The 9967-nt window shown below is 46.4% G+C and overlaps 1 protein-coding gene across 3 annotated transcripts; it reads right to left on the bottom strand.

Moving 5' to 3' along the window:
* Window positions 1-906: 906 nt before the first annotated feature.
* Tent5a (terminal nucleotidyltransferase 5A) lies at window positions 907-7755 on the bottom strand. 3 transcript variants are annotated; one of them, XM_031344684.1, is made up of 3 exons: window positions 7384-7749; window positions 6645-7188; window positions 907-5602 (listed from the first exon to the last, which is right to left on the bottom strand). In XM_031344684.1, the coding sequence occupies exons 1-3, from the start codon at window positions 7401-7403 to the stop codon at window positions 4826-4828; spliced, it is 1341 nt and encodes a 446-aa protein (XP_031200544.1). In that variant the 5' UTR covers window positions 7404-7749; the 3' UTR covers window positions 907-4825. The 3 variants fall into 3 exon arrangements, with proteins under 3 accessions (XP_031200544.1, XP_031200545.1, XP_031200543.1); XM_031344685.1 differs by having other exon boundaries at window positions 7439-7747; XM_031344683.1 differs by having other exon boundaries at window positions 6645-7755.
* Between the last annotated feature and the right edge of the window lie 2212 nt (window positions 7756-9967).

The following is a 9967-nucleotide window of genomic DNA, read 5'->3' on the forward strand; positions in this document are numbered from 1 at the left end:
TATGTGTGAGATGTATGTTTGTGTGTGTGTGAGATGTATGTTTGTGTTTATGTGTGTGTGTGATGTGTGTATGAGGAAGATGTTTTTAAAACCAGAAGTGTCCCTTTCATAGATAATATCAACCATGTGTTCTATTCACCATCAAGGCTTTGCCTGGCTCTTATAACCACACACATGTCCTATTGAAACACAGGTTTACCAAACTCTCGGCTGCTAATATAAAGGCTCCAAACCTATACTGACTAGTGTAGAATCCCCACGAGTCTTCAGAGAATTCTTCAGAGCTTTCCCAAAGGATAGTATTTAGTAATCTAGCACCTAGAGAAAACTTACATGAGTGTGTGTAAACGCGCGCGCACACACACACACACACACACACACACACACACACACACACATACACACACACACACCTCTCAACCTTTTTTCTACTTCCCCTTCCCATTGTTGATTATCAATATTTATTCTTTATACAAATTAAACATCCTATTGAATATCATCATTTTAAATCAGATAAATGATATTTAACTAACACTGATAATGGAATCACTGTTGTTGGGTTGCTCATAAAAAGCCAAGCCTACTCAAAACTACCAGAATCCTGAAGTTGAGGGCTGAGAGCCTGAAAGCTACTGACCCTGAAAACAGCTTTGTCATCTGGGTCACTTAACCCTGCTAAGTTTATACCCAGACGAAAATTTTTGGCATCGTATAGCTACTTTCTTTTGAAGCTGTTTGAGTCACTTAGATGGTCTGGCTGGAGATTGGACACTCGTTTCTTAAGCTGCCACATGTTTTGAAGGCTGGTCTGCTCCTGTGTATGCCTCATGCTTGACAGTGTACACAGTTTGGGGTTCAGAGGACATGATCTTTAGCACATTAAACACCAAATAGAGCAGACACAGATCAATAGAAAAAAATAACTTCTTTTTATTTACAAAAACAAAAATCCAAATATTGGATGCTGTAAACAAAATTCACAATCTGTTCCCTCTAGCACTGATACGAACATGTCAGTTTTGAAGAGTCCATTTTTCCATCAACTCCTTTTACTGCCTGTGACACACAATTGTCAAAACATTCCAAGAGTGACCCAGGGTGCAGCTTGCTGTCTGCAGGACAACTCAGAGCAGGCAATGGTTGTAGGGAGGTGGGAGGAGGGTCAACGGTAAACAGAGCCTCTTAAATTCTACGAAGCTTTGCAGCAAGTATCCCCAAGCCCCTCAGCACCCCCCACTTTGTACGATTATCACTGATCTCTTAGCAAACCATTACCATGACAACACACGACACGGAGATCCCTCCACAGCACTGAAATGGTGATGCTAAAAGAAATATTAAAGAAAGAGTATATTCAAATAGGTGCTATATATATGAAAACAGGATTTTTTTGGCTTTTTGTTTTGTTTTTATCTAACACACATTTTTCTTTCACAACAAAAGCTTATTTTTGACAGCTGCTGACAGCTTTTAACAGAATACATTTCATTTACAAAATAGTTCACAATATTTACTAAACAAGCATTGCATTAAAACAAGGATATGCACAGGAAAGCAACCAATGACAGCAAACAGAGGGGATGGCAAAAACGGTATGTTCACTTTTCATTTCATTTCCTGCTTGGCCTGAGTATTCTACCATCCTTGTGGGTTTTTTTTGGACCCAGGTCAAAACAGTCTAACTATACCAAAGAGCGCAAACTCTCCGCTCAACTTTTGAAAGTCCATCCCCCATCAAGAGTTCTTGAGGCAGTTGAATTTACTGCAGATGAAGTAAACTTTGTAAAAGGACACAGTCACAGGCTAAGTGTTCTCTGACATGCCAGTCTGGACACATGAGGAGAACCTCCACAAGGCAGAACTTCTCCCTGTTTCAAAGTAACCGTACACTAGGCCAGACAAACACGAGCAAACAAACTGTGGGCACTGATTAGATGCAGAGAGAGCCGTCCTTTGCTCTGACATTCAGATTTTTAGGCCACACATCCACAAAGAGACATATATTCCCTTGCATGTTCAGCTACAGATGCACAGGACTATAGTATGCACAAAATAGAATTATATAAGGATTAAAGTAAATGCCAAAAGTTGCCTTGAACACAGCCTGTTCTATCTGAATGTCACATGCTGGTACTTTTGACTAAGCTACCAGCCATAAAGTAAGCAAGCAAGGCATAGAAATACTTAAGAAAATAAATGAAAGACATATTTTCTAATAAGGCCCCCTCAAACAAAAACCTGTGCCGTCAATTAACAGCAGGTTGCTACTATGGCAGAGCCCAAGATCTCCAGACTTTTCAAAACAGTGGACAACTCATATCTGCAGAGTTAGCAGGAGCAGAAACCAGGTCACCAGATGAGCCTCTGCCCCCCAGCAGTCCAGGGGAACTTGCAGGAGAGCTAAAAGGGGGCTGGACCGTGGTTTCTGATAAGTGAGTTCCAGGCTTCATCTGCAAGCTGAACAAGGTTTCCTGGGACTTTGCATATGATCTTTCAAATGCAGGGCAATTGAGGGGAAAACTGGACCACCATGGGAGTAAGATCAGTTCCCTATGAAAGAGAGTGGCAGTGTTAGGGACTGTGGCAGCTTGGTGAGGATTCACAGGGAAGCTGTCACATCAAGCCAATCTGGTTCCTGCTAAGGCTTCAGATACAGATGCACAGAAGGATGGTCCAGACACATCAACCTGGACTAATCTGGCCAGAAGAAGCTGAGAGATGCTAAGAGATAGCATCATTGCCAAGGCAAGACTGTTAAGTTCACCCTAGCTTCTCTGTAACTGACTGGCTCTGCAGGGGAATTACCATACTTAGAAGTCATTCATGAAGGTTCAGGGGGACTGTGTGATTATTTCACAAGAAACGAAGATTTTTAACGCATTTGTTTTGTTTTTGAAATGTATTTTCAGAGACCAGCATCTACAGGGCTGGGAAAGGAGTTAAGTTTAGCTGTCACTGAACATGAAAATATCAGTTCACATCACAATGGTATACAAATGGTCTCTTGGGAGAGAAAACTAAAACTGGGTTTGATCGAATACAAAGTAATTTAATTTAAGGTACAGTACTAAATATTTCTATGCAGTGTGACAACCAGATCAAACATATTTCATATTGGATAAATTTATAAAATGTATATATATAATATATATATATCCTATATATAAACTTTATGTAATTGTGCAAATACTCTTTAAAAAGGGTCATTTCACATTTATTAAATTCTAGTGGTCCAAAATGTAGAATGCACTCATTTCTATTTCCATTTAAATATTAAGAAGTAGTGTTCAGGTTCCAGAATTCTTTTTTTCGCAGTAATGGATTTAATTATCCTATCTCTGGTCCATGATCCACAAGTTCTAAGCCTTGAAGGCATGTGATTCTATTTATTTAAGGGGGAGGGGCTCAGACTGTCAAAATGTTAGGTCAAGTCAATTAAAAAGTGTGCTACCAAATATTCTCCCATTTGTGAAGTTCTCTGGTTCACTGAAAATAAGAAAAAACTCACTAAAAATGTAGAATCTCTGCTTTTCCTATCAAATATATTACTCATTTCCATCCACTTATTTTTTATGGGTTTTAAGTCATCATTGCAGTATGCCCATGTCTTCTAAGAGCCTACCAAAAACATAAAAAGCACTATATTTAAATTTTTCCTATTTGATACATTATTTTAGGCCATAGACAAAGTAGTGTATGTATGTATACATACATATCACATATGTGTGTGTATACACACAAACAATATATATGTACCTATGATAACATCACACCAAACAATATCAACTTTATATAGGTATTTCAAAAAAAATAGGGCATTTCCTCCACATTCACAAGCTTATATGTTGTTTTATTTTTTCTTGAATCCCTGATAAAATAAAATAATTATTAAACCATATAATAACGTTTTCCACTTGGAATCTTCTGAAAGCAACAGGCACTTTGATGTGTATTGGTGTGTAACAAATATAGTAACTCTTTATAGATCCTATTCTATCTCTTCTGCTTGGGAATTTATATCTGTTAAATCTTTGGTCCTTGAGCAAGTTTGCTTGGCTACAGCTGTTTTTTTGCTTGCGTCTTCACATTTAAAATTTAAAAACAAAACAAAACAAAACCCCGCAAGCTATGCACGAAGCTGGAATTAATGGGTCGTGTCATCCTTAAGTTCTGCTGTTTGTTATGACGACAGCATCGACCTTACCTACTGTTGGTTTGGACTGAGCTGTTTCTATGAGGAAAACAGGATCATTCCATAGAGACAGATGGTAATCCCTACCAGGAGTCCTGCTTTCCTCCCTTCCTTTCTAACCTCCTCAAGTGATAAGCGAGGATTTCTTCCTCTGTATTTTCCCATTTGGGAATGCCACCTTCAAAGTTTGTCCACCATTCCCCTTCCCTATGGCAGAGCTATGGGAATAGCTGCTACAAACCCATGTTGTCAAAAATCAAGCCTTTTTTTCCCTTCTCTTTTTTAAATCCTCTTGTTATTTTGGGAGAATCTGGCTTCTTTTACTAACAGGCCTCTTTTGTTTCAAAATACAATCCAGTTGGGTAGAGACCATAGGTGGGGTGGGGGGCTAGGGAGGGGGACGAGTTGAGATCGTGCTCCCTTGCCAATGGAAAGATACATAAGCATTGCCAACTTTAAAATCAGGAGCAAGGAAGTCCTCAGTGCACAAAACACATCCCTAATTAGGACTGGGCCACTCCTCTTTTTGGTGTTGTGTCATAATTTTTCTTCCTTTCTTTTTTTTTTTCTTTCTCTTTTTTTTTTCCTATCTTATTTGAAATGGCTTCCCCATGGGACATTTTTAAATGATTCTTAATTGCAGGGTAACCAAGTAGAATACGACTGCTGCTGGCATGTGAACACCGGCTGAACTTGTGCAATGTAGTAATTGCTAAAGTTAGCATCTGCGACATAGGGGGCCGGCTGGTAATAGCAAGTGACATTAGCCACATTCGGAATGATGTTTTGGTCAGCTAGCACCCGAATTGCCAGCATGGTGATCAGGTTTAAAGTCTGCCTCCTTTCATGTCCCATCAGGCACACCGTACTCTCGTTTACCACTCCATGCAGGGTCATGAGATATTCATACTTGCGGTCCTCCAAGCCCACAAAGTGGTTCTGCAAGTAGGACTCCAGCTTCCTCTGCTGCTCTCCGATGTCTGAGAAGTCAATGAAAAACCTGGAACACATGTACCTCTGGAGGGTCTTGATCTCCTCCGAGGCAGGCCTGAAGCCCCGCACTAAGAGGTTGCAGTACTTAAGCAGGCCTCCCCCTCTTATTTCCTCTGGGTTCCTGGTAGCAATGATCTTGTTGCAAAGGTGATCAAAGGCTTCGTGGAAATCACCATAGACACTCTCACCGATTATGGTGGGGTGAAAAGTCTCGGTCATTGGGTTCTCTGAACACTCGTAAAAGAGGAGAAGAGAGTCTAATTTGATTTGGAAAGAATCTACACTGAATTCAAACTGCCTCCGGAGGGAATCCACAAACTTCAGCTCCACATTTTTGCCGCTGTTGTTTGACAGGGATATAAGACTCCACCGGTCGGAATCATTGCATACTTTAACCATTTTCTGCACATAAGCTTCCTACAATGTAAAAAGATAAAACAAGAAAATGAGCAAAGCTGGAAAGGGAACAAGAGATGCGTCTCAGCTTCTTTGCTGAAAATTATTTTGCTCCTTCCTGTTTGTTTTGTTAAGTTTCAGCAAAACACTACCTACAAGCTTAAACAGTCTTCGGAAAACAGGGGGAAAAAATACATTTAACGAGTAGTTTTGCCGTCTGGGAAAGAGACTAGAAGTAATAGTTTGAGGCTTTTGGCAGACGCAGCAGCATACTAAGACGTTCTGTTGTCATGTCTGACTTCAAATGTTATTTTTTGAAGATGGTCTAATGGGCACAATATTCACCCAGTATCCACAGAGAGGCAGACAGTGTCGTGAGTCGGCCTCTCTCAGCCTTGTCTCCAAACTACCCAGTTCTCCTCCCCCTTAGGCAATCAATCTTATCAGTCTGATGTGTCCCTCAAGGGACACTCCACAGTTACAGCCAAAGAGGAACTAAATTGGCTTCAGACAACTTTAATTAATTATACAAAAACGCCACCTAAACTGAAGGGGAGGGGCACACTACTACACCCTCCACCTGTCAATTAACAGGGAAAAGCATCAAATCTCTTAAACGCTAAAGTCAGTTGAATCCAGAGTAGGGATCTAGTCACATTTTCCAATACAATAAAAAACCCATTGACTCAGTTCTGCTTCAGGCTGCTATTTTCCCAAAGTCTAGATCACAAGATGACTCAAAAAAAATTATTTACATCATTCCATCCTTCCACCAATCACGTTATACTCTGGACAGGAGTCCAGTAAGGAAAGGCAAGAGTTAAACCATAGAGACAAGAGAAGGAAGAGAAGGAAACGCAGAGGAGGAAGCACAGAGTTGTGGCGCTGGATCTCCCAGGAAACTAAAACACCCCACACCATTCACGCACATTAGTGCGCTCGTGAAAAAAGAATAAAAAATAAACAAACGTACTCACCACGGCCATACTGACCGCAGTTAAGGCAAGTCGGGCTTGCTTTCTCCCCCGCCCCCGCTGTGCCCAAGCCCATCAGGTGGCTTTACCTTGAGAGTGAGCGGTGTGATCTTCTCCTTGTTCACCCCTTCGGGCAAGAAGTCTAAGAGGCAATCCAGTACGACGTCCTTCACAGTCTGAAACTCCTCTTCCCCACGTAGGTCGGCGCAGAAGATGAGGTCCAGGTCCTTGTAGCCCAGGCCACTGTCCTGGTGCAGGACGTGACTGGCGGCCGAGCCGTTGAGGCGCACGTCGCGGACACCTATGCTCTTCTCCTCCAGGCGCCTCCGCACCACCTTCACAATCAGGCTCGGCTGCAGCTCGAGCGTGGGGAAGTTGCCGCGCCCGTGGATCGGGATGGTCTCGCTCAGAATGCCGTCCAACCGCTGCACTTGCTCCCAGTTCAGCACGTTGCAGTGCGCCGTGGGGCTTTCGCAATAGTCCGAGCAGCGGTCGCCGAAGCCGCCGCTGCCGCCGAAGTCACCACCCAGGGGGATGTAGGGGCCGCCGGTCAGCTCGTCCTCTGCCATGGCAAAGTACCCTTCGCCCTCGGCCATGTAGTGCTCGCCGAACGCCACTTGGCCTTGGTCAGTCCTAAGAGGAAAGAGTGGGTTTAGGGGAGCGGCCGGGAGGTGTGTGGGTGCGGGGACAAGGGTCCCGCCGCGGGGTCTGGACTCCCCCTCCCGGATCGTAACGCCCCAGGAGCTGCCCAGAGTAGCCCTCCTCCCCCAACCCTCACCGACCCCCAATGCCCAGCCGCGCGCCGCGCCCCGCAGAGCAGCCCCGCACCAAAAGTATCTCTGATGCATCTGGAAAGCGTAAGCGAGAGTCCCGTCTGTGTCACCTGGAGGCGGCCGCCCCTTCTAGGAGCGCAGGCAAGCGAGCGAGCGAGCGGGGAAACCGCGAGGCGGACACACTTCGCAGGAGCTTGCGAGTGCGCACCGGGCAGCGGCCCGCGACTTCTCCGCGCCGACCCCCGCCGCGCCCTGAGCGTTCCCGCCCCTTGCCCGCGCCCCGCCCGCGCCCCCCGCTGCGGTGGTCTCGGAGGTGGCGGCTCTCGACGCCGCCGATGCCACCGCTCACACTCGCGTCTCTGGAGCTTTTAGCAGTTGTGCGGGGGGAAAACGTCTTCAGTACTTTTTTTATACCGGGCTTCTCCGCGCTTCCGGGGCCCCAGCGCGCAGTGCTCGCCACACCCTCTCATTTGCATAGAGCACCGCCCCCCTCAGCGCTGGGCGGACAGTCGGCGGAGCTCAGAGCTGCTGGAGCCAGGCCAGGGTGCGCAGCCCCTGGCTATGCGCACAGACAGATGCCTGTGGCTCCTACGTGTAGAATTAGCCACTTCTGCACGTCCACACGCACGCACGCACACACACACACACACCCCTAATGAGGAGACACTTTGCCTCAAATGTGATAGATGGCCATTAAAACTGGATCAGGGTTAAAAATCACGCAACTATAGAAACTTCCCAAGCCTAGGCTTCTGGCCGGGTGGAGCGTATCGTTGCGGCGTAACTCTGGGTCTCCCAGAGGTTCCCCCAACAATGTCCGTTGGTGGCTAGACCGCCGACGCCACTCTGGACCCTGGGCCAAGTGTAGTCTCCAGAGGCAACTGGTCACGCACGTCAGTCACTGTGCGGGAGGGGGAGGGTTTGCTGAGAACTGAGTTTCGATTCTCGAAACCTCGAGAAGTGCTGGGGGAAGTCGTGTGCCAGCCAGCCAGCCTGAGTGCGCATCCAGCTGCTGCTTGCTTGCGCGCGAGCTGGGCGATAGGCGCGCGTCGCCTAACACACGGCTCCGCGGGCTCGAGGCCAACCGGCGGGGTCTCGGAGCGCAACCCCAGCAGTGCGCGAAAGCGGCCGCAGGGATGGCTGTCCTTCTGCTCAGAGCCGGGAGGCGAAGCGTGTTCCTCGCCGCCGCTAAGGTTCTCAGTTCTTAAGTGAATAAAACGTCAATGATCTAAATAGGGTCTGGCTTCTTACCGGCCATAAAGGGCAAATTTAAAAGACGTGAAGTTTCTCCCTCCCCCCACCCCCCACCCCAGCTCCAGTCGCCAGTGTAGCGCTTAAGGATTGGAAAAGGTTATCTCCGCGCTCTGGCACCGCAGTGTTTGCTAGAAAGCTCCCTGCTTTCGCTTGTCCACTTCCTCTGCCGCCCCGCTGCCTCCTTTCAAAGTAATGCTTTGCAGTCCTTTTTCCAGGTAGAGGCAGTGGGCAGCGGCAGTCAGGGTAGAGAGGAGAGGACCTGAGATGAACAGCCATTACCCCCGTGACCCTAAACAACTTCAGAGAACCACCCTCTGAATTTATGGAGCCCTGGCCTAGGAACCCAACCTGTGCGGCTCTGAGTTGAGGGATGGGATACAGGGGTGTCGCCCACGCAGATCTAGCTGCGTGACAACGCCGCCCCCTGCTGGTGCCCTGTAGAGCTGTGAGTCCACAAAATGGAGAAACTCTAGAGGTCAGGCTTTCTTAGCATAGGCCAGGCCTAGGCCAAATTGGACTGAGCGATTAAAAGGAGCCCTGGAACTCTACCTTGTTCTCAAGCGGTGTGATCTTCTCCTTGTTCACCCCTTCGGGCAAGATATGTCTTCCCCTGCTTCCTTTCAGGATATGTCTAACCATGAACGCTGCCTAGCAACAAATTTCATATATATGAAATTGTGTGGGGCTGGAGAGATGGCTCAGTGGTTAAGTGCACCGACTGCTCTACTGAAGGTCGTGAGTTCAAATCCTAGCAACCACATGGTGGCTCACAGCCATCCGTAATGAGATCTGATGCCCTCTTCTGGGGTATCTGAAGATAGCTACAGTGTACTTACATATAATAAATAAATAAATCTTTTAAAAAAAAAGTATTAAAAAAAATTGTGAGTGTGTGAGTGTGTGTGTGTGTGTGTGTGCGCGTGTGTGTGTGCGCGCACGCGCGTGCGCGCATGCCTCTGTGTATGTGACAGTCTCACACCGGTGTGCTGTGACAGTCTAGCTATGTAGCTCGGACTGGACTAAAAATTGGTATCTTCTGGAGTGATGTGATTACATCTGTGAGCTACCACCTCCACCCTGAGCTCTTCCTACACACCTCACAAGTCAAGAAGAAAGCATTCTGCACCATGGGGGCTGGAAATAAAGGGATTAAGAGGTAGTGATCATTATGCGGTCAGGCCTTACACACCCGTCTGACTGGGAATGCTATTTAGGCTTCCTTGCCCAAATGAGATGTCAGTGGCTTAGTTCTTCCTTCTCAGGGGAAACTGAGGCAAGCAACTCCAGAAAGGGGGGCAAGAAAGAGAGGGGAATACTCTGGATACAGCTCAAAGATAGAGTGTTTACTAGCTCTGAATTTAACAAAAGACAGAGAGAGAGAGAGG

This window comes from Mastomys coucha, unplaced genomic scaffold, assembly GCF_008632895.1.
Source record: "Mastomys coucha isolate ucsf_1 unplaced genomic scaffold, UCSF_Mcou_1 pScaffold23, whole genome shotgun sequence".
Taxonomy (NCBI): domain Eukaryota; kingdom Metazoa; phylum Chordata; class Mammalia; order Rodentia; family Muridae; genus Mastomys; species Mastomys coucha.

What these genes read in the sequence shown, in the direction of transcription:
- Tent5a (XM_031344683.1), bottom strand. Translation starts at nt 7,403, where the DNA reads ATGCATCAGAGATACTTTTGGTGCGGGGCTGCTCTGCGGGGCGCGGCG. An exon ending in TCACACCGCTCACTCTCAAG is followed by an intron (nt 5,603 to 6,644) that starts GTAAAGCCACCT and finishes TTTACATTGTAG; the next exon opens with GAAGCTTATGTGCAGAAAAT.